The following is a 25,351-nucleotide window of genomic DNA, read 5'->3' as shown; positions in this document are numbered from 1 at the left end:
GTTTTATATCTAGAATCAGCTGGGACCTCATAGAATAGATATACCACATCGGGCAATACTAGGGAAATGCTTCTGTGAAGCATACAGTCATTGAAGCTATGCCTGCCAAAAAAAATGTCATGTATTCACCATTAGAGTGATGCTTGGCATATGCAGTACTCTTCTCATGAGTGCACCTGAGAAAATCACTGGACATGTGCCAAAAAGTGTCTTCATAATATTTTTTAGAATGCAGAACATGCAAGTGGGCACATGCTTTAAACTGATTCAAAACATATGCCAGGAAACAGCAGAACTATTCTTCATTCAACTGCAAGTGTCACATAATTCCCTTATCCTTGTATATTTATTTAGAAATAGTGAAGGTATATCAGCTATAAATGTACCAAAGACTCTGAAATTTAGGCTTGAAAGTGACCTCTGGAGGTTACCTAGCCCAATCCCCTGCTTGAGACAGGATCATCCCTATCAAAACCAACCCAAGCAAATCCTTGTCTAACCTATTTCTAAAACTACACAGGCAACCCTGTCACACAGCTACCAAGTATGGCACCCTAATCTGCCAACCGTTAAGCTGGGGACCATGGTAGCCAATGTACAGGTGCTGCAAGGGTTGTTAAAATGGGCTGGAGAGATCCACTGATGAGGGCAATGCCCTCTGACTATAAAGGAAGTCAAAACCTGCCACACTCCATACACATCTGACCAGGGGGGAAATTCCTTTCTTACCCCAAATATGGCAATCAGTCTGACTCTGAGCACAGAGGCCAGCTGGGAACCTCCTGGTTTTAGTTCTAGGAGCACTGGCACACCCCAGTCAAAATCCCCAGTTTTGTCTGCAGGTCAAGGCAAAAAACCCCACAAAAAAACAGAAGAGGAAAACAATTCCTTCCCAGCCCCATGGGGCAACCAGAATAACCCTGAAGCACTGGAAATATGTGTAGTTTATAGTGTACACAGAACGACTCTTACATCATCCCTGACTGGTGCTTGTCCAAGCTCTTCCTGAACTTCTCCAATGATGGAAATCCCACAAATTCCCTAGGCAGTCTATTCCACTGCCTCACTCTTCCAACAGTGAAGACATTTATCACAATATCAAACCTAAACGTACTGTATCGCAACTTCAGGCCAATGGTCTGTCCTGATCTCTGTAGCTGGAGAGATTAAATGTTCTCATGTTCTCCCTCACCTTTATGGCAGCCCTTCAAATATTCTGTGAACTGAAGATGCCTGTTTCCTTCAATCTCTCCTCTTCTGGCTCAGCTTTCAAGCCCTCTATCATTTTTGTTGTCCACCTCTGATCCCTCTGCAACTTCTCCATATACTTTTTATAATGCTGTACATAGTACTCTAAATGAGGCCTAACCTGTGCCAAATAAAAAGGCACTATCATCTCTTGTGCCTTGTACCTAATTCTCTTATTGATGCAGTCCAAAAAACACCTTAACTGCAATCCAAAAACTGCTTCTGTGTGGCTGCAATACACTGCAAACTCACCAAAACACCTAGTGGCAATAAGGCATATTCTGTAAGCTGAAGATGCCTGTTTCCTTCAATCAATAAGGCAGTTATGATAATGTTGCTTGTATTGAATTGGAATAGTTTGAATTGATTGGTTCTTTTAAGTATTGCCCAGGTCTGAATATCATCGGTATTGTGAAAAAGGCGATGATTCGACCATTGGATGAGTGACACCTGGCATGATTAGAAGGCTATAAATCCTGTCCAGAGCAGCCAGCAGGGGCTTGGGCTCAGCCTCACTCTCACTCTGACAAGACAGTTCTGACTCCAGGCTCTTGGGGTTTGGGAGTTCGTCAAGTGCAGGTTCCTTGCTGTGACCTGGTTGTTGGGAAGCTACAATTGGATAAAGTATAACCCATACCCTATTTGAGGTGCTGAGTACCTAAGCAGGGAAAAGATATAAATCCTCAGGGACTGTCAGAGAGTTTCTCCTGCTGACTAGGCCCAGGGTGTTCTTGCCTGCCATCTTTGGTTTCCCGGTTGTCTGTAAATTTGCATAGCAGTTAACTGTGTAGTGACCAAAGCTCGTTGTAATGTGTAGTTGATTGGTTGTGTGACCAGGGACACTGGGTTTGGGATGTGTGTCAGGTTATTGTCCCATCAGGGGTATTTTATTGCGTTGCAGCTCAGGTGTTATGGGGATATTGTGTCAGGTTGGTGTTGCATGAGTTTTGTTGCGTAATACAGCTTATATTGCTCAATCTACCTGTGTCGCAGTGTGTAGCTAGTCTTTCTAACTATTAGTGGGGTCAGGCAGTAGATCAGTGCTCAGGGAAATTAACTTACTCTAATGCCCCAAACCTGACTACCTGTGGGTCAGAGGATTAATGATCCTTTGGATTAATTTGTTAATTGGCATCCCCATGGGTGGTCCTTCAGCTCTCTGTCTCCTCATATGATCTGTTCTCCAGACATTTAAAGGTGTCCCTTAGAAGCCTCCATCCTTCCTGGGTACCCTTATTCTTCAGTTTGCTTTCCCACCACATTATGCTGACTCTGGCCTTAAGTCAGTTGAAATCCACTTTTCTGAAATCCGGTATCTTAGTTCTGCTAACCTCATGCTTTCCCAGTGTCAGCATTATAAATTCTATCATACTGTAATTTCCATCTCCCAAGTTTCCCAATATATCTTGTTACACAAGTCCATAAACTTATTACAACTCATTTGAAAAAAATCAGGAAGCTAACATTAAAATATAAAATGTCATTGCTTGATAGCACCAGTCATAGGACATTTCCTGAGTGTCTTAACTTCTTTGTGAAAGTTTTCTTTTTATTGGTAAAAGGAAATACATTTATATAATTTGTTTGCTTAAGAAAAGGACTGGCAGAAATTTGGTACAAGGTTTTACTTTTTTTTTAAATGTATTTTGAAACACTTTAGACAAAGTGCAAAAAATGTGCATCCAATAACATTGTATTACCCTAACCCTAATAGCACAATTAGCCTACTGTGAATTAGTGTCACATAAAAGATGTGCACCAACACTACTGCATAGTAGTGCCTATTACAGTGTGTTAAGCTAACACCTATTTTTACAGGTACTAAACTTAATTAACAGTAATTATGGCACATTAATGCATATGGAGACATGCCCTCTGTGTGTTTGACTTGTGGCTGTTTTTGGAGTTACTGCTTGACACAAGGGTTGTACCGCAGCTCTCTGTGGAGTGGTTTGCTTTAGGTGGAATGGGTTTAACTAATTAAAGAAAAGCATTGGCTGGCCCAAGCTAGGCAGGGAACAGAGAAGAAATCTGCTGCATGAGGAACCAAGGAGCTGGATGTGCATGTACACATGTGTGCATGTGTTTGTATGTGTGTGTTTTCCCTTTGCTTTGTTTTCTACAGGCTAGGTATCATTCAGGGAGTGTTGGAGACATAAATGGAATCTGGATCAGAAGTTGTTACTTCTGTGGGATGTGCCATGTTTGTGTTTCTCCCAGGGTCAGGATCACTTCATGTCCATTGAGTGTAAGCTGGTGTCCCTCTTGGAAGAAAAATTTGAAGGGCTGGCAGCATAAGTATGCATGCTGTACACTACCAGGGAAAATGATAAGTTCTTGGATAGGAGTCGTGGATGCTGACACTGGAGAGGCCAAAGAAAAAGAAGAAAAGTGGTAACATGTGACTACTAGAAGGAGGATCCCTGAAGTCAAGAGGAACAGTCTGGAGTTAGAAAACACTTTTAAGCATTCTGCACTGGAATAGTTAGGGGGAAAAGGTAGACATGAGGCTATCAGCAAGCAAGAACTAGAGGACCAAGCATCTATACAGCAGGAAGTGCGGGACCCCAGAGATGAGCCTTCTACTGGGACTACTGTACCAAAAAGGAAACAAACAGTGGTGGTGGTTAGTGGTGGGGGATAGAAGAACCAATTTTGTCATCCAGATTTGTAGTCCCAGGAGGTGTGCTCTCTGCTGGGAGCCTGTACTTTCTGTATCATAGAAAGATTGCCAGAGTGCATCTATCCCCCAAGCCACTGCTACTTCCTGAGTGTCCACGTAGGCAGCAATGGTACTACCAGGAATGATACTAAGCAAAGCAGAGATGACTGCAAAGCTCTTGGCAGGAAAATTAAAAAGCTTGAAGCAAAAGCAGTGTTCTCATCATTCCTTCCTGTGGAAGATAAAGGCCATAACAGGGACCATCAATATCATGGAAGTAAACTCATGGCTGAAATGATGGTGTTGATGTAAAGGCTTTGGATTCTTTGACAATGGGTGGATGTTCTTGGGGGAGGACTGCTATCAGGTGATGGAATCCATCTCATGAAAACAGTAAAGAACATATTTAGGCATCATCAGGCCAACTTAGCAAGGACAGCATTAAAGGAAAGGAGGTTCCATTAGGGATTAGTGAGCAAAACCATATATTAACAGACCAAACAATCCAGAGGAGAAAGCATAAGAAGCAGCAGCTCAACTGTGGGAAAGGATCAGAGAGCCACAGGACATCAATTAGTGGTGCAAAGGGGAAATTAAAAGGTCAAAATGCAAAATATGTACGATGTAGGCACAGAAATGTGAGAAGTATGGGGAACAAACAGGATAAGCTGGAAGTCACAGCCTGTGAAAATAAATATGATCTGGTTGGTACCACAGAGACTTAGTGAAACAGCTCTTATAACTGAAATGTCAACACAGAGCTACACTGTTTCAGAAGGACAGGATTGGTTACATTGTCCTGCCTTTCAAAATTACACATACTTTTTCCAGGGTTTCCTAATGGATTGAGCTCCTCAGGTATAGGCAGAGGAGCAATTAGTTTCTCGATTCTCAATCAAGCAGAGTTACGATGTCTCACCTTGTCAATGCTGGAGTAATGTCTATGCATGAATAGAGGTGCAACTCTTTAAGTACTGGAGGAGCTTTGAAATCAAACAGGATACCTGCAAGCTCAGGTAGGGCTTTTCAGGATTGGAATTTTAAATTTAAGCAATAAAATTCTACCCGTCTCACTTTAGGTGATAAAGGCCTCCAGATAGCTAAATTAATTTCAAGCTAAAAACAAAGAGAGAGAGAATTTCTTTTCTTTTGTGTTCCTTAAACGCAAAAGAGACTAATGTTTCTGCTGCATAATATAGCTTTAAAATTGTGTATACAGATTAATAAACATGCATACTCTGGTGCAGTGTTACATTCTTAAACAGTGCAAAAATAGCACTCGTCATACTGCAAAACTTGTGCATGCTTTGTTTTTCTAAATTGTCATGCTGGCACTTAATAGAATTGTATTCTGTCATGAAATCTCATCTGAAACTTCAACATTTGTCAAAATGATTTGTGCTTGACAGAATTTTCCATTTACCTGTCATTTTTGTGTCTATCTATGGGTAAGTCTCATAATTATGGAAGCAATTGTGGCCTCTAAGTACTCAACTGATGCATATTTAAGTGTTTGTTTGTATTGCACTGCTACAGTGACAGGTGGTGGATTATATTATTTCAAGGTCAGCATGAAAACCACAAGATGACTAATGTTCAAGGATTGTAAATTGGAATGACTGTAACCTGGAAAGCATGGTCAAGCATTTCAAAATATCGAGTACATTTACAGTTATGTGAAATATCTAACTGACAAAGTGTCACCTGTAATGCAGAAATAAGTAGTATTTTTACTGAAATAACAGGATGTGTTTTGTTAATTTTGATTCAATAAAAATGCTTAGAGAGGAAAAAGTGACCCCATTATCATGGAAAATTAAACAGTTAAATAAGACTTGGGGTTTAAAATATAGAAGTTGTTCCCTGCTTGATACTATAAGAAGTACCTTTACATTTTTTTTAAATCTTCTATTAAAGGGATTAAAGCATTAAAATATAAAATATCAGGCACATCTACACATGCTGTTAGTGTGCTTGAATAAACTCGGGAGCTTATTGCTCTAGAGTTTATTGCTTCTGGGCACTGCATCTGTTCACGTGGCAAAAACAGCACATTGAGTCAGACTGGAGCAGCTCCAAGTGGCAGGGGACCCAAGGGGTCAGATTGCCAGCCTGTCGCTGCTCCCCCCTGACTCAATGTGTTGCAGAGGGGGTGGCTCGAGCATGAGGGTGCTTCAGTGTGGTGCTAGCCAGCAGGGACAATGTCTACACATGTGCTGCTTTGGAGTTTTTTACAAGTACTGTCTTGCTGTGGAGTAAATTAGTTTAATCCAGGCAAATAGGGGTGCAAATGTAGATGTGTGACTTTTATGGCATAGCTAATTAGTCAACTGCACAGTAAACATCTCATGTAGACATGCCCATTGAGTAATTCCTTAGGACAAGGGTTCTCAATCCCCAGGCCACAACCTGGTGCCGGGCCGCAGCGGGTTGGCTGCCAGTGGGGGGTGGGGGTATCTTTACCTGTCTTCCGGCCAGAAATTCCGGTCACGGTCTGCTGTGACTGCTGAGCCACAGCCACTTCTGGGCCGTGGCTTGTTAGGCTGCGGTATAAAAACTTTGGGAACCCCTGTCTTAGGGTAATCACTTTTCCAAAGGAACACCCCTTTTTCAAAAATATAATGAACGGTATTAAACATGGGACTACCTGCATTTTTTGGACAAGAGGAAAAATTATTAATGGTGCTTCTGATGGTATTGAAGTCTGGTCCTGTTTCCTTGAAAACAAAAACTAGACATATACATGCTTGTAAGTTTGCTCCTTGAGAAAGACAAAAAAAACTAAATGCACCATCAGACTCACACAGATCTGACATCTTGAGATAGCACCGTGTTCTCTAATGTAACACAATCCCAAGTTTTCTTTTTTGTTTATATATATATAGAAATGCATTCCCTTCCCTAACTATTTCTGACTTTTTCTCTCCCTCTCTATTCCCTATAATCATGAGTAAGCTATGACATCGGATAAGCTTTAGAATTGTATTTTGGTAGCAAGTTTTTTGTTTTTCTTTTCTTTTCTTTTTCTCTCTCCTTATTTGCAAATAAGTGCCCTGCTATTTTGATATGGATAGCCACTGTTTTATATTGTATAATTATTATGTTTATATTGATTTTTACTGTTTTATATTGTGTAATTACTGTTTTACTGATTTTTAATTTTTTTAATTGATACTGTATGATTTAGGCCTATATGTGTAAGTTAGCATAAGTCATGTTAAGTCATGTCAAGCCCCCATGTTGTGTCCCCTGCCTGGGCATACCTTATTGTAACTCTGTTGTAACTGTGTTACTCATGACTCCCCCCTCCCATGTAAACTGGTTCTTTGAGTGAGTGGGTGATTGACAGACAATGGCAGTAGGTCTAAAAATGGCTCCCCCTGAATGACCGAACCATTAAGTTGATGACCCAACCATCACCCTGCATTGATCCTCCCTGGCTCGAGATTTGGAAAACAAAGATTGCTGCAGAAACCAGCCAACCCACCATTGCAACACGGACACCTGAAACTGCACATTCTCGCCTAGAGTGCACATACTCAGTACACCAGGACTGACCCTTGCCTGGGCATGCCCCTGCCACTAGGGTCATAGAAGGTCTGCCCCTATAAAGAGGGGTAGTGAAGACAGACCCAGTGGAAACGCCATTTCCATCTGGATCAGACCAGCTCCATGTCACATCACCTATGCACCCCAGAGGCACTACCAGCAACCCCCTCTGGACAACACCTTTCTGAAGGAGACCCCAGCTGGCCATTGAGGATCAACTCTCAGCCTGGGATAGGTAGATATTACCCATAACTTTCCTCCTCCAACTTGGACCCTTTCTCTTTCCTCCCAGACTTCAGCCCCTCTACCAAGCCTCTTTGATCCCTGCTGCCATTGTGTGTGTGCATGTGCGAGTGGGTGCAAAGGAACCAATAAACTCTATAGCCCGTATATTGTGTCACCATCTTTCCTGTCCAATAAAACCACTGTTATTTGGAACCCTGAGTTGGGTTGTGTTTTACTGCAGCCTGTCCCCATCTCCATCTTAATTCTGGTCCCTCTTGACTCCAACCACCATTTTCCTGATCTCCTCTCAACTCCATCTCTCCTCTGCTTGCACTTGTGGCACTTTCACTCTCTCATTTTTTTTTTTCCTCTCTCATCGTAACCCCCATCCATCTCCCTCTGTCCCCTCCTTTTGGAAATCTTTGACCCTTGACTCTCCCTTTCCATAGTCACCAAGCAACCTAGGTATGCGAAGTACCCCAAGCACACACATACACACCATATCACCCAAGTTAGGAACTCACCTGTGTGTATATGTAGGTGGGTGGTATGTGTGTGAACTGGCAAATGTATATATTTATCATTGTGTGCATGATATACGAATTAGTGATCCGTGTACGTGTATTGGTTTTGTAGGTATTGACAACTAATTTTGTCTAATTTTTGGTGTGTATCGTGTGTATGTGCTTGAATTGGTGATAGGTGCGCATGTGCTTAGATTGGTAATCTTGGATGTGTATGTGTCCGAGTTGGTACTGCGTGTGTGCGCACACAATTGATTTTTGTGTGTGTATATGTGCATTTTTTTTCATAGATTCATAGATTATAGAGTTGGAAGGGACCCAATCGATCATCATGTCTGACCCCCTGCCTCTGGCAAGAAAGAGTACCGAGGTCAGACAACCCCAGCCAGGTGACTGTCAAGCCTCCTCTTGAAGACCTCCAAGTTAGGTGATAGTACCATCTCTCTTGGAAGTCCATTCCAGACTCTGGCCACCCTTACTGTAAAAAATTTCTTCCTAATGTCTACCCTAAATCTACTCCCCTCTAGTTTGCACCCATTATTCCTAGTTACTCCCTGGGGCGCTCTGGTAAACAGCACATCACCAATTCTCTGCTGTCCTCCCCTGATAAACTTAAAGGCAGCTACAAGGTCATCCTTCAGCCATTTCTGTAAAGGCTGAAGAGATCCAGATCTCTCAACTTCCCCTCATAGGGTCTTTCACAGAGGCCACTAATCATGCAAGTGGCCCTCCTCTGAACCCTCTCCAGATTCTCCGTGTCCCTCTTGAAGTGTGGCACCCAAAACTGGACACAGTACTCCAACTGCAGCCTGACCAATGCCGCATAGATGGGGAGCATCACTCCCTTGATCTGTTGGTCGTGCATCTGCTAATACACGACAAGATGCGATTGGCTTTGTTGATGGCCTCATTACACAGCTGGCTCATGTTCATCTTGGAGTCAACTATGACTCCAAGATCTCTCTCAGCCTCTGAGCTGCTGAGGAGGACATCCCCCAACCTGTAGGCATGCTAGGGATTCCTCCTTCCTAGGTGGAATACCTTACATTTATCTTTGTTGAATTGCATCCTATTTAATTCCACCCATTGATCCAACTGCCTGTATCTGCTCCCTGCCCTCCGGTGTATTAACTTTGCCGCATAACTTGGTATCATCTGCAAACTTGGAGAGGGTGCTCTCCGCACCCTCGTCCAAATTGCTGATGAAGATATTAAATAACACCGGTCCAAGGACCAAACCCTGTGAGACCCCACTGTCCACCTCCTTCCAGGCCAAGAATGACCCATCAACCACCGCTCTGGGTGCGGTCCCTAAGCCAGTTAGCCACCCACCTGACTGTGTAGGTATCCACTCCACAGCCTGTTAGCTTCCCTATGAGAATAGGATGCGAAACTGTGTTGAAGGCCTTCCTAAAATCCAGGTAGATGAGATCAGCCTCAGCTCCTTTGTCAAGGCAGCGTGTGACCTGGTCATAAAAGGCTATAAGTTTTATTAGGCAGGATCTACCTGTGACGAACCCGAATTGTGTCACACCCTCCCATCTAACAGTGCAATTTTGAGACTGTGAGAGTTGGCCTGGCCCCACAGGACAACATCAAGATTCTGTTTTCAACTGCCTCATAGTCATGCTGACTTAGCAGATAGACTTTTAGCAGAAGGCAAAAGGGAAGAGGTAGAAGAAAAAATGAAGAGACAAATGAGGGAGAGACTGACACTGGAATCATAAAATATAATATGCTAGATGTTCAGGTTTAGTTATGATGGTGGTGGTTCTATCATCTGGATAGGACTTTCTGGCCAAGATGTCTTTCAGATTCAGGATGGTAAGCATCCATGTGGATCATAGCATCTCAAAGGATGGTAGGAGATGGTAGGCATGATGGCAGGACAAATTAAGGACTGAAACAACAATGATGGGTGAAATAAACCATCATTTGCACTTTGTTCACCAGTTGAATCTAAATCAGAGCAAACCAGTTTTGATTCAGTTCCATACTCCACTGGCTTATCAGACATGATCCTTGCTGGTATCAGTAAATGTTTCTTTTTGCTCAGTTGTTCTGGGCATGGGAGCACAAGCAAGTTACTATGTGATAAAAGAGACTGTGGCTTCACAGTGCATCCCAGATGCTCTGTGTTCATTTGCTAAATGCTTGCTTTCAACCCACAGTGAATGAAAGCCAACCCATGGCAACCTACCCCTCATGAAAGGAATGGTTAGCTTTCATTTATTTCAAAACAAGAACATGAACTTTGACGTAACTAACAAATGTCTTTTGTATAGATGCTTGGTACTGTCCTTTTCCATACATTGCCTTTACTGATGGTTCTGCCTTTACATTTTTCTGATTTTTACAAACAATTGAATTAAATGAAAACATTATTTCTGAACATACTAAACATATCTCAATACTGAAGAGTATGCGCCTCGGCACTACCGTCACAATATCATTTGTGAGCTAGCCAGTCTTTGGAAAAGTATCCATACCATCCAGCTAGTAACATTCACAATCAAGTTGTTTGTTTGTTTTTCCCAAAGGCTGTTTGGTGACAAAGTTCAGTATAAAATCCTTAATCATATTGAGTGTGTTTAGATTTAAACATATGAAGTAAAATATGAATGCTCTTATTTAAAAAAAATGGAACAGACTTAATTTTCCTTAATTTTTTTAACAAATACTTTTTGCCACCCTGACCTACCTTTTGCCTTTGTTCTGTTTGTCTTTTTTGTTCAAAGTAATTGATAAAAACTTTTAATGTCCTCATTTAAAAAATATTAAAAGAACACAAAAGGGGCAAAAATGAAAAGGTTTTTTATTATTTAAAGTGGAGTGAGTGAAGCAGATTTTTACAGGAATAACTTCTTGGGTTACCCTCGCTTGTAAAATGCCAGGGTTTCTACTAATACAATGATTATAGATAGACCTACTGGAGGGGTCTGTTGCTCACCAAACAATAGTATTGTATCCCAACTACTAATACCTGGTTAGATCCCTGCGCTAACTAAACTGACACAAATGTTGGTGTTGAAATAGGTGTGAAGAAGTTCTGTCATGGACTGAAAGCCTGCATATATTTTTGGTGCCTTGGTCTAAGGATATAGACAAGTTCTTTGGGAAAATCTGATATCTTTTATTAGAACAACTAAAATAGTTGGGAAAATTCTTTTTTGCAAGCTTTTGGGTAGAAACACCCTTCTTCACGCAGAGGAAGTATCTGCAGTTGTTATGTGCTTTTCCTGGATGAGATAGAATAGAAGCCAGAGGCCATTGTGCAAGAATGCCGGTCAGTGAAAAAGCAGATTGTGGCAGACAATGTATGAGAAACAGATGGGGCAGGGGAGGGGAATGAACACCAACAATACAAAAAATTATGGACTAAAATATACACACTGGCTTTATTACACATTGTAACCTGCCTAACATCTGATACCCCAGGTAACCTCTCTACATCTCATCACCAAGTCTACATTCCCTTCCTCCCCAACCTGTTTCTCACCCATTGTCTGCCACAAAAAAGGTTCTACTGAAACTACCTAAGAACTAGCATGTATAAGCTTGACACAAGGGAGCTGAAAATCAAGAGACTCGAATTATTATTCTGGAAATTAGGCCCAATTTGCAAACTGACCAAAAAATTTGGTTGGTTCTGTGCATCACATGTTTTGAAGCCCTTTATTTGAGAAACCATTCTTGGGACCTTGACATCCAGTGCAAAATGGTGTCCTAATCTGGATTGTTTCCATGAAGAGATCAGGCCAGAGGCATACCCAGATGAAGTCATCACCTCTATAACCTTGAACTAAATCTTGACCTTTACTGAAAGGCAAGGCTTGTATTCTTCTTGCCACTCCACTCCCTTAACTAGTCTTCTTCATTCTACACTCATCTTACTCTATGGGTGTGTCTAATGTTTATTAATATGATTTAGGTAATGTGCATTAAATCTAGTACCTCCATTGCGAGGTACTATAAAATGCAAATTAGCCTATTTTAATGTACATTAGCTAAAGAGCACAGTTTTTGTCATACTTTAATACACATTAAAATAAGCTAATGCTCATTAAAGTGCACATGTAGATGCACCCAGTTTGCTCTTTAATAAGGCTACCTATTCTACTTCTGTTGGACTTGTTTCCCTTCTTTTTATGTATCTTTAATAAAAGGGTAAAAAAACCCTGAAAATTGAATAAAATAGAGTAAAAAGATCTTTGAAAACCACAAAATATGCTCACCTATCTCAGAAATGTCTGTTTCTGAAAATATCAGATTTGAAATTCTGACTTAATTTTAAACCAGTTACTTGACTACATTGTCTCCAAGACCTGTCTTGATCAAATAGAAGTGCAAAAGGTACACAAGCCAAATTAGCAGGGTTTAATATAGGGAAATCTTCTTATGGAAAACAAAAATATTTTTTTTTGCTTCCTCAAATGCTGACTCTTACAAAACTAAACCAAATAAACCCCCCAAAACTGTGCATTAAATGTTTTTAAACAATCCCTCAAGTTTCTCAGGTATACTTGAAGTTATTTCATATCCCTCAATTTTAAGTAGCATATTGATGTATGGAAACAAATCTGTTTATACCAGTAATCTGTTAAAACATATAAAAAGTAAATGTAGTCCTTAAACCAACTTCCTTAATAAATATCACAGTCTTGAGAAACTTGAAACAAACCTCCTGTCTACCAGACTGTTATTTTTCATAAATAACACCAACCTCCAGCCCCCGCAGTAACAAAGCCTAAGGCGGTCTGTGGTTTTTCATTGTTATTAGAAAATAATTATTGTTTTCCTATTTGAAACACAGTTGCACCTGATCTCTGAAAAAATGGCCAACAAACTAATGTTACACTTTCATATGAGAAGTAATTGACTTTCTTTCATAAAGCAAAGTAAATTCAACAGCCTGCAGAGCCAGAGAACAGTACAACTGTCCTTTCTGTTGCTTATTAGGCAGCTAAATGTCAAGGAAATAGCATATTTCACCTCAAACCTAACTATTACACTAAGCAGAACTTAGTAAGTGGCTGATTTGCTATAACAATTATTTCTATTTTACACTACTGAATTGAGAGGTGAGTCAGAATGAAAAAAGAATAGATTTCAAGGTGAATAAAGGAGATGATATGTTTTCAACAATCCTTGTGAACTTTAGATGTTATTCCAGCAACACTGCAATCTTTCTTTATGAAAACTATTATAAACAAATTAAAAGAGTTGTGTTTAATTCTGCAGATGGAGCTTTTGCAACTGAGAACTGAAAGTGGTCACTCGTTTGAACCTAAAATAGCAGCTGAACTAATGGGGATTAAAGAACAAAGGGCTGATCTGGAACAACAAGAAAACTGAAACTTGAAGGAAAAAAACACTCAGAATTTGATTTGAAATGTTAGGGTACCTGTAGACATGAAGGGGCAGTGCTCTGACAGGCTGTAACTACAGCATGGATGAGCAGACTTGATTAATTGAGTCTGCTGGAGTGTGCTAATTAGTGCGCTCCAGCAGCCTCCACATCTCATGTATTCAGCGTCCCCATATTTCAAAATTGTAGTGGGAGTACTTTAATTAAAGCTCATTGAATGAACTTTAGTTAAAGTGCCCCTCCCACCATTTTGAAATGCAGGAGGCTGAATACACAAGATGCTGAATACATAAGACACTGAGAACACTTTAATTAGAGCAGCTCTTGGAGCTGCTCTAATTAAAGTGCCCCTCCCCCCCACCTCTGGAGCCCATGTAAAGATGTCCCTAATGACAAGGCCATGGGAGTCATCCTAAGACTCTTGTTTGTTGCTTTGGCATTGCACATGGGCCATAAAGTAGCTAGAGATAATTCTCTCCAACCAAATTCCTGAGTTTGACAGCCATTGGCTACCCATCTCCCAGGCCAGTTTAGGAGGTATGTCAGTAGCTGAAAGAAGGGATTGCCAGTAGCATTCAGTCACAAAGATTTGTTTTCTTCTGTGGATGATCCCATCAACTGTCTCAGGGTAGTACTATGTAGGCTAACCTATTTTGGGGACTTAACTATTTCACTTCACTAAAGCTGCCCAGAATGAAGAAGGTACAAAGGTGATTTTAAAGGCATTTCTCTACTCCCACAAAATGCTGAAAAAATATAATATAGCTGCTGTATGACATGTACCCCATACTGATCTTAAACTCTTGGCATCTACCATGCACTCAGCACTGTTCTAATAGCAGCTATATGGTATTATTTCTTATCATTTGACACACATGGAGTAGAAGTGAGTGGCATTACTTCATAAATGTAATCCCTAGTATAGCTCTGGTAGAGGCATGCTCCAAGTTATCATTGTCTCCTGTCTCTCTGAGATAAAACTTTACTGGGTTCTTGGTAGTTAAGCGATTCACAACCTTAGACAGGTCTGGATCTTGTAAAGGTGGGTGTGGTAGAAGTGACTAGCACCACAGGGTGGCTGTACCTTCATAGTTGCATAGTTTCATAGTAGCTCGGGTCAGGAGGGACCTGAACAGATCATCTAGCTTGACCCCCTGCCACAGGCAGGAATGAATGCTGGGTTCACAAGACCCCAGACAGGTGATCATCCAATCTCCTCTTGAATTTGCCCAAGATAGGGGTGAGGACCACTTCCCTGGGAAGTTGGTTCCCTTCAACAGCAGGGCAGTCAGACCATGCTGTGGGAGGAGCAGTCAGAGACATCTAATTCCACAAATCAGGTAAGAAACTGTGCCCTGCTCCCCTCAGCTCTTGGTGACCTCTCCCTTCCCCTCTCATCAGTAGCCATGCCCCTTGCTGTCCTGCTCCAGCAGGGCTGTACAGGGACCTGGGCTCATCTGAGGATGGCAGCAGCAATGGGCACGCTCTCCTTCCCTGAGTCTGATCCAAGATTTGCAGAAGACATTCTGGGGGTGTGTGTGTGGTGGGGACGGGGAGGGAAGGGTGAGGGAAACCGACTCATTGCCCTGTGCCTAGCTGAGCCAGAGCCCAGCTCCTTGCACAACTCAGCTGTGCCACTCTCCTTCCTTACTGGTGTTCTATCAACTCAATGTCCTTTCCTGGTAAAGAAAGAATTGGGGGAGATTTGGAGGAGGCATACCTCTGAGCATGGAGAGGAAGGGAGGGGGGACTTAAAGTCCCCAGATGGTGCTTCTGTGGGGGGTTAGAAAGAGGGTGTGGCTACACCATCTCACCTCCTCTGGCTCTGATCATGAATACTTAATACATTTCATAGTTTCATAGTTTGTAGGGTCGGAAGGGATCTGAGCAGATCATCAAGTTCAATCCCCTGCCATGGCAGGAAAGAGTACTGGGGTCAAACGACCCCAGCAAGGTGTTCATCTAGCCTCCTCTTAAAGACCCCCAGACTAAGAGCCAGCACCACTTCTCTTGGAAGTTGGTTCCAGATCCTAGCTGCCCTGACAGTAAAGTAGCGCCTCCTGATGTCTAGTCTGAATCTACCCTCTGCCAGCTTGTGACTGTTATTCCTTGTCACTCCTGGGAGTGCTTGGGGGAACAGGGACTCCCCCAATGCCTGCTGGTGCCCTCTGACTAGTTTGTAAATGGCCACTAGATCCCCCCTCAGTCTTCTCTTGTGGAGGCTGGACAGGTTCAGGTCCCTTAGCCTTTCCTTGTAGGGCTTGCCCTGCTGCTCCCTGATCATGTAAGTGGCCCTCCTCTGGACCCTCTCCATGATGTCCACATCCCTCCTGAAGTGCGGTGCGCAGAACTGGACGCAGTACTCCAACTGTGGCCTCACCAGTGTCGCATAGAGGGGGAAGATCACCTCCTTGGACCTGCTTGAGATGCATCTGTGGATGCATGACAAGGTGCGGTTGGCCTTCCTGACTGCATCCCCACACTGTCAGCCCATGTTCATTTTGGCATCAATAATGACTCCAAGATCCTTTTCTGCCTCTGCACTGATGAAAAGGGAGTTCCCCGGCCTGTAGGTCTGCTGCTGGTTCTTCCTCCCCAGGTGCATTACCCTGCACTTGTCAGTGTTAAAACCCATCCTGTTCTCATCTGCCCACCCCTGTAACCTGTCTAGGTCTGATTGCAGCCTAAACAGTAATGCCACAGATGCTTTACATTTGATAATGTAAATCATGCATCTCAGAATATGGCTACATATAATACAAATGAGCTCTTTCAAAATGTTTTTCAGAAGGAAGCATTCAGGGATACTGGGCTGTTAACTACTAGAAAGATGGAATGGTCAAAAGATTCACACATTGTGAGGTCTCAATACCGGATTACATTTGCTCTTCCAATTGCAGAATAATGAAAGGTTAAAAGAAGTGCCAAAGCCATTTTCTGAGATTCTGTGTTCTATTATCAGATGGTACATAGGAAGAAGATACAAAAAATATTCTGGAACACAATGAAATTGCTGTGGATTACAGATATAGTAAATGAAGGCTCAGGTAAAAGATTTTATGTCTATTCTACTTGTTGCCCTTAACAGTGTCAGTATTTTAAATGAAGCCTTTCATTAACCATCATAAGACACTCACCCCATCTGGTCTGCCATCCGATGCTGTAACAATCAATATATAGCGGTCAGTACTTTCTCTGTCCAAGGGCTTTCTTAACACTAGAAGTCCAGAGCTAGTAAGAGAACAAAAACATAAAATTATATAGTGATAATGGTCTTGAAAATTTGCCAAGCCCTATTGTTGCACTACTTTTTTTTATATGATTATTTCCTTTTCATGTTACATATCTTAGTATTTGGGATTTATTACAAATGTAAGCATGTTTGGCATAGGTAAAGTCTTGGAAAAATTATGAACCTATTTCTTACACTTTATGGTTCCATACATGTATAATTTATGATTAAAAGACCTGCGATATACAGGATGATATAACAGATAGTCCCAGACTGAATACAAGGCTGTCATTCACTCAAGGATGCTGTACTGTTCTCATAAAAAGAAAAGAACACAAGGAGTGTATTAATCGCAGTAGATTTTTGATGACCCTGACAGAAAAGCATTTGGATTACTGCAGTGAACTATCACAATATCATCCATATGATATCATTCCATAAACACTGGGTCTCTTCTGATTTTTATGGAAAAAAGGCTATTTGCCTATGTATTAAATACAATGAAATGAAGGAGGATGAAATAAACATTCTTTTCTGTAGATATAGTTCCCAAGTAATAAAAGATTAGTACATGCACAAGTGATGTTTAATAGAAAATAAAACATCCTGATGTCTGTTAAAATAATGCATAAAACACCCATTCAATAAAAACAACAACAAAAGTATAAACATACAGAGGCCATGCAAAAACTGCTATTACTCTAAAACTGTATAAATACATGTAGATCACATCATTTCCAGTTCCTTTTCAAACTGCTTTGGACTAATTACTCTTATAACAATAATCAGAAAACTTGCAATTATTACTAGCCTGAGCAGGCTAATCTATATTTCACTGTTAATGACCTAGCTAGTCCTTCCATGAGGAACTGTGTATTGTAGTTTCAGTTTGTAATTTTTGGCTGTATATGGGAAAAAGGGAATTTCCTAACTGGTCCAGCTCATCATATTTACTACCTCTAACAATGACCAGCATCAGATTCTGCAGGATGTTCCAGTTAGGGAGACTGTGCTATCACATTAGTTTTATTTTGCTCTCTAATAAGTAGAGAATAGCTAGACCTTAAGTGTGTTTTCTGTCTTCTTGCTAATTTTTTCATACATGACAATATTTGTCTTCTTCCCTCCATAACTAATTACCTTTTTTGGCTCTCTAAATAAAATATATTAGAAATATTTCTGTATTTCCCTATTTTATTAATAAGTTCAAAGACTTTGAAGATGTTTGAGAAACATATATTTCCACTGCAGAAATCATACTCTTACCATAGTTTATTACATACACATGCCCCTTTCCCCCAAAATCACACCCCCAAAAACTGAGGGATGAGTATTAAACAGGAAAAGCTGCTTTTCTGTCCAGGAAAGAAACATCCTGGTGTGATTCCTGCTCTAAAGTGCAGCAGCTGTGGCATTACTGTTTAGGCAGCTGAGAGAGTTGATTGACTTAATGGCCCATTGTTTTGCTCTGCAGGTGTTTTCACCTCTCCTTCTAAATGGTTTTGATTTTCCACAAATTAAGCTAACTTTTTTCAAGCCCATTTTTTCTATTTGCTAGCTGCTCCTGGTCTAGGTCACAGTCTCTTTAGCTCATGCCTTTTTAGCTCTCCAGCAGATACCTTAGCTCTTCAGAATTGCAGATCCTACCCATCAAGACCAGTTTATAGAAGCAGTTAAGGGTTCACCTTCTGTTATGCAGGAAGGGAGGGGGAGGGCAGCATGAATCAGCTGAAGATTAGTCTCTGTCCCTGTTTTATGTAGCCAAAAATTCTGGAATACTCTTTTTATTTTTTTTCATTCTGCCTTTGAAAAATAAGGTGCATATTGATTTTGAGGTGTGTTGTATGAGAGAAAATATGGTATGTTGTGATCCTCCATTTTATGTCTTCGTGTTATTCCAGTTTTAGTTATTATTTCAACTAACTTGCGTGTGCGTAGTTACCTGACCTATAGCTCTCTGAATCACTTTTAGAGACATTTCAAAATATAGGTATGGCAGGCATTTGTTAACTTCAAATCTTCTAGAATAGCGGCTCTTTACAGAAAGACTACCATTTTGCAAGCAGTTCACCCATTTCATATGTAGGCTCTTTCAGAACCCTTCTGTTGATACCATGTGGGGCCAGAGACTTTTTTTTTAAAATAAAAGTATTAATCTTTCTCAGAACATTTTCCCCCTGACCTCTTAAGTTTCACAGAGAAACTCATCTTTATCACCAGAACAGGGATGTAAGAATATATCCAGTAATTTTAATGAAGGTTAAGATTGACATCCATTATGCCAGCATTTTATCTTTGGGCTAAGGTTTAGAACAAGCAGCCACTTTAAGTAAATGCTAGTAGGGATCGATTTAAAAAAAATATATATTAGTGGGCAAGGATGTTAGGAGCTTTTTCCTAAAATCAAATGACTAAACTAAAAAGACAATACCCAGTTTTATGCATCTAGGAAGTGAAAATTAATTAAATCACTCCCATGGACACAAAACAATAAAAAGGCTATGCTACATGAATGTCTCTCTAGTGGATAAAGACCAAACATCAAAATGTATCGTATCATCTCAGCAATAATAGCTATTTCCAGAATGTTAGTAAACAACCAAGGGAAACATTTTAATACTGTATATTTTACTCTCGCTTCTCTGGTTTCATGCACTGCTCTCTACATGGGGCCACTAAGCTAGGCAACTCAATTAATTTTTATTTGTATCATATTAAAGACCATTTAACTTTTAACCTAAAGTTTGTAATTCAATATTTTATAAATCAGGGAAGTGGAAACAGCCATAAGGTTCCTGGGGATGCAATTTACCCGCTTCCAAGGTTTTACAGAGGTCAGATTACATTAACAGGTATAAAAAACAAACCAGCCACTGAACTTAAATAGCATGCATTTCTCCAGCTGTCCTTAATAATCAATGAATAATCATGTCAATTTAATAAAATTGTTTAGGATAAAGGCTTTAGAAAGTTCACAAAAACTTCCAAATAAAATCTAAATAGAAGGAAATTTGGGATTTGCTTGTACTTGTCATGTTAAACATGAATGCTTCATTTTAAGAAATGTGTGTTTTTATTTTGATTTGATATTAGCATGCATACCCCTTAAAATAAATCATCCTGGTTGCCCACAAAGGAAAGCTCACCAAATGAAAACTAGAAACAGCACTCCAGTTATACTATTATACAGTTGCAGATCTGTTCACCAACTGTGAATTGAAGAATAACATGAAAATAAAATATACACTGCTTCAATTTTTGCAGTTCTATTGTATTCCATGCATACAATGCATTATCATGTTCCAAGTTCCCTTTTCTTGTTCCTCTAACAGTTGCAATTATACTATCTAAATAACTGAACACAGGTCAAGAAATGGTTTAATTTCTATGAACTACTGTGCTTTACTCAGGGATTCAAACGCACTGCATTCATGTTCAGTTTCCTGAATGTCAATGCAGTTCCCTGAGCTTTAATTAAATAACAGTCAATTCCCATGGAGAGATAATAAGGTTCCTAACTATAACAGACTGGATTCAAGTTATATTTACCAAAGAAGATAAAACTAGCACATAGAATAAGCATGATCTAATTTGCTAGACAAATGAATGCTTAAGAATGTACACTGTCAACAGTTAAAGGGTTTTAATTGATATGGCAAGCTACAAAATGTTTCTAGATCTTTTCTAGAAGGTTACTAATTACTTAGACTGAAATATTGAAAAGCACTCTTTTAAGGGCCTGACCCAAAATGATAAAGATAAATCAGAAATCTTTCAGTTGATTTAAATTATCTTTGACTTGGACAGCAAGGCCATTTGTTTGCTGAAGAAAACTATGTTCTCTAGGACCATAAACAGATTAGTAGGACATCATGTACTAAAACAGTTGCAATGAATTGTTAGTATTTCTGTGATATGCTGTTATTCTTATAGACTCAAACAATATATTCATCTTAGCAGGATTGGTTATCTTTTAAAAGATTTTTTCCAGGTCAACTACAAATTGCTGGGGTAGATGCATAACTTACTGTGTTAAAGCTGTGTGACCTAAGCTATGAGGGAGATCAGACTAAATAATGCTGCTCTCATCATCAGTCTACTTTCCACTCCACTTATATTACCATGATGTCTTAATGCCAGGAAAAAAAGAGAGAGAGAGAGAGAGACAGAGAGGGAGAAAAAGATGGTACTGAATTATATGTCATGTATAGATATACTTGTTCCCAGATCTAGGAGGAAGAAAGCAACATGTATGAGCATCTCTGGGTGAAGATAAAGGGGGGGGGGGGGAAATAACAACACAGATATTATGTAAAAATCTAAAGGGCAGATTTCAATCAACTCAGAGAAATAACAGGGAAGGTTTCATGAGTAGTGAGACTGGCGAATAGAAGAGTCTAGGAAGGGTGGCAGTCCCTAAGGGATGAAATATTGGAGGCTTAAGGAGAAGTTGTTTCAATATAGTAGAAGATCAAACAAAACACAAGAGACCAATACGTTTACCTCAAAAATCAACAGAGAAGCATACAATCAATGAAAAACAGGGCAAACCATTAAGGATATACCATATTTATTCAATTAGATGACGAGGTCTTTCCCCACATTTAACATGGGGGAAAAAAGTGCCTTGCCTTACAATCCAGCATGAGACAGCATGGCCAAGGGTTAGGACTGGAGCTGGAGGCACAACTGTTACCTTCCCCCAGCTGTCACCTGCCCCCTGCTGCTCCTGCATGACCAATGACTCCTCCAGCCCCAAGTCTCCCCACCTTGTGCCCCTAATCCTCCTCTCTCCTCCTTTGCTGTACTCCTCATTACCTTTGCTCTTTGACCGCAGGCTCTGCCCTCACTGTAGCTGGAAGCACAGAAGCATGTGCTCCAGCCTGGCCCTATAGTAACAGTGCCAGCTCTGTGCTGCTGCTATGGGGCCATGCTGGTGACATACTCCATGTCCCAGGCTGCAGCAGGGACAGAGCCTGCCAGCACAGAGCAAAGGTAAGGGTGAGGTGGAGGACAGGTGTGGGGAAGCGACTTCAGGGGAAGCAGGGAGATGGGAAGAAGGGGGAACTGGAACCCGAAACAATGGGAGGAAGAAGCAGTGTGGAGGGGAAAAGAGATGGAGGACAGGAAATGGGGGATCAGGCCAGCCTTAGGCTGCAGGAGGAGCAGGCACAATGTCTGGGGCAGGGGGCAAGCTGCCAGCCTTTCTCTCTGCCTGGCCCTGACCACCTGCCCCACTACTGTCTGTCCCACAATGCTCCCTCAACTGCCTGCCCCCTTGCAGCCCCCCATTACCTACCCTAACATGAGCCCCCCTACTGCCTCTCCACTGTCTTTCCCCCTACCACCTGACCCATTACTGCCCCTTCATCATTTCTCTCCCAGCACTGTCTGCAGTAGTAGGGGGATGAATTTAAGATGCTCCTCCAATAATTAGATTTCATACATGGAAAATTAAAATAAATGTATACATTTTATGTTTATAGAATCTAATTATTGGGGGGGGGGGCATCTTAAATTCAGGATCATCTTGTATTTGGGTAAATATGGTATACCAGGAAATAGCTGTACCATGCAGACACAAACATCAGGAAAATAAAAGCAAAAATTAAGATACAACTGGAAAGTAATGTTTGAGGCAAGAAAGGGGTCTATAAAGAGGTGATACCAAACAGGAAGACCAAAGAATCTATAGGTCCACTGCTCAAGAATTAATGTGATATATTCACAGAAGACTCAAAGAAGACAGAGCAAAACCAATTTGGGGCCGCAGAAACAGGAGTAAAGTGCATAAGACACAGGCAATAATAGTAAAATTCTACTCAGCACTGGCTAGGCTTTATCTGGATCACTGTATGCACCTACTGACTCTACAATTTAAAGAGAATGTGGAGAAAATGGAAAGGATCCATAAGCATGCAACAAAGCAGAAAAGGGGTTGGATCGTAAGCTGTATGAGTATACATTGACAGAACTAGGCTTTGTTTAATAACAAGGGAAAACACAACTGTTTTCTGTTGCCATAAAGGGCAGGACATAAAACAATAGGTTTTAAACTGTAGGAAAACAGATATAAATTAAAGATCAGAAAATAAACCAAACTAAAACAAAAACTTCCAATTGTCCAAATAGTACGAAAGTGGAACAAGCTGCCTAGAGAAGTTATGGCATCTCCTTCCCTGGAGATTTGCAAAAAGATGCTGAAGAGATTTTGCCTGGGATAATACTGGAAAATCACAACCTGCATTGGTTCAGGAGGTTGAACTAGATGACTCCTGAGGTAACCTCAGACCCCATGGGCACATTCAGATGAGCACGCATGTGCATTTCCCTGGGGATAAATAGCAGTGGCACATAGTTGTCTAGTACATGACAAATTGCCCTGGGTGGAGTAGCAGAGGCTGCGGCTAGCACCTGGGTTGGCCCCAGAAGCCTTACTGGGGTTCTGGGGACCTCGCAGGGCTGTAACAGAGGTAATCCAGGCATGCAGAGCCTGGATGGGAGCTGGAGTGTGGCTCTGGCTGGCCAGACTCCAGTTTTGCGTGGTTCATGCTGCAGCCACCTACACTGCCCGCCTTTTTTTTAGACCTTTTTTTTTTTTTTTTTTTTTTAAGATACCAGGATTTCCCAGTATCTAATTTGGCTTGGCACTGCAAATTTGAAGCAGATATGCAGTGCAGAGAATCTTTTCATGGGTGTCACGTGTGTTTCGCAGTGCCCCCAAAGTCTGCACAGCACTGCAAAGCACATGTGCACGCTCATTTGACTGTGCCCTATGAGGTAAAGCTTAGAGTAAACTCTCTATAGGAAATAAAAGTAAGGATGGTGAGGAGGAAATTCCTTAAAGTACTAGCCAATACTATAACATGAGCTGAAGATGAAAATAACAGATCATAGATCAAATTGACAAAACTTTGAGGCCATACTGTACTCCTCATTATTCCTTGATGCACAGATGACTACTGTAGTGAGAATTATCTCCTATTTTAAAATGACCAGAATGATGTATAGATAGCTACTGGAAATAGCTACTGGAAATCATACCTTTTCCTTTGGAATGATCTAGACACGCAATCCATGCTTTTATTACTTCCAGGATGGATTACTGCAACTCACTATATCTGCATTACACAACTGTATTATGCAGAATGTCACTGTACAATGCCCAGGGGGGAGAGAGAGAAAAAGTTGGTCTGAGAGGGACACCATTTGTGGAATTACTTGCAAATAAACAGACTTAAAACAGAGCCAAAGAGTGAGTTCAAAATAAACTGTAAAGTCAGTCCATCTTTTTTTATTAACTCTACTTCCTGGCTACCTTCATAAAAACACACACTGAAATCACAGTCAACCTTTTCTGGGGGTTACCTGGAACCTGACTTCACTGCAAGTTCCCTTGCAAACTATAAAAATGTCACTCCCCAAGATGTCTCTTTTAGGCCTGTGCGAAGTGGCAAGTATTTGCTTCGGATTCTGATTCAGCTGATTGGGAGGACAGTGATTCGATTTGGTAATTTGCATTACTGTCCTGATTCGATTTGGGTGAATTGGATCTGAAGACTCGGTGCCACATTGGAAATTTGGCCATAGACTAAACGGGCAGCAGTCCTCACCATGCTGGACACAGCTGCCTCCAGCTGGTAAGTGTTGTGGTGGGTGGAGGGGGGAGGAAAGGGGCATGGGGGGATGCAGATCAATGCCCCCATAGTGAGGCAGGGATTAGGGCTGGGACAAGCTGTCCAGACAGGGTAGAGAGATATGGGCTTTGGGGAAGGGGGCTTCCACCACTGGTCGCTGCCATGCGCCACTGGTCCAAGAGGGCATGGGAGTAGGTGTGTGCCCCCGGATCTGCACTGGGTGGGCTGAGCCAGGCTGCACTCTGAACAAGTGGTGGAAGGCACTGGGAGTGGGGGCTATGCCTTTCTGTCACTTGCCCAGACTCCCTGCGGCTCCTGGACAAGTTGCGGCTTCACCCCAACTGGGTGAGCAGTGGCAGGGCATGGTGGCAGGTGCATGCACCCAGATTGGGGAGGGGCTATGAGGGTAGGGGCTATGGGAAATTTGAGGGTGGCTCCAGCCCCTGTATAGCCTCTGTGCCACCATGCTCTGTGGGACAGGCAGAGCCAGGGCTTTTCTCTGGGCTTTGGCTGGGGCTAGCTGCCCAGAGTTTGGCTGCTCCACCTGCCCCATGGAGCACAGCCTGATGGTGGGTGGCTGGGGCTAGCCTTCCAGAGTGCGGCCTGGGGCAGCCCATCCTGTGTAGATCTACTCCCACACCCGCTCCCATGCCCTTCCAAACCAGTGGCACATGGTGGTGAACAGTGGCGGGAGCCCTGTTCCCCAAGTCCCACACCCGTGCTACCCCATCTGGGCAGCTTGTCCCAGCCCCAATCTCTCCCTCACTGTGGGGGCACTGATCTGAGATAGACTCCTACTGCCAGGCCCTTCTCCCCCGGGAGGCAGAGGGTAGATCACAGTCTCCCTCCAGGCCAGAGGAGGACTCTGGGACCTCCTGCTGTGTCCAGCCAGGGGCATGGACCAAG

The 25,351-nt window shown here is 41.8% G+C and overlaps 1 protein-coding gene across 3 annotated transcripts in view; it reads right to left on the bottom strand.

The window, feature by feature from the left end:
• PCDH15 (protocadherin related 15) overlaps positions 1-25,351 on the bottom strand; it is a 1,303,618-nt gene that overhangs the window by 344,457 nt on the left and 933,810 nt on the right. For all 3 annotated transcript variants that reach the window (XM_059729933.1, XM_059729932.1, XM_019484297.2), the window contains one exon: positions 16,714-16,807. In XM_059729933.1, the coding sequence (XP_059585916.1) occupies positions 16,714-16,807 (94 nt within the window). The remainder of the gene's footprint in view (positions 1-16,713; positions 16,808-25,351) is intronic.

The sequence above is a fragment of the Alligator mississippiensis genome, chromosome 6 (genome assembly GCF_030867095.1).
Source record: "Alligator mississippiensis isolate rAllMis1 chromosome 6, rAllMis1, whole genome shotgun sequence".
In the NCBI taxonomy this organism is placed as follows: Eukaryota; Metazoa; Chordata; order Crocodylia; family Alligatoridae; genus Alligator; species Alligator mississippiensis.
The sequence above is the reverse complement of the archived record's forward strand: the minus strand, read 5'-3'. Positions and strand labels throughout refer to the sequence as shown.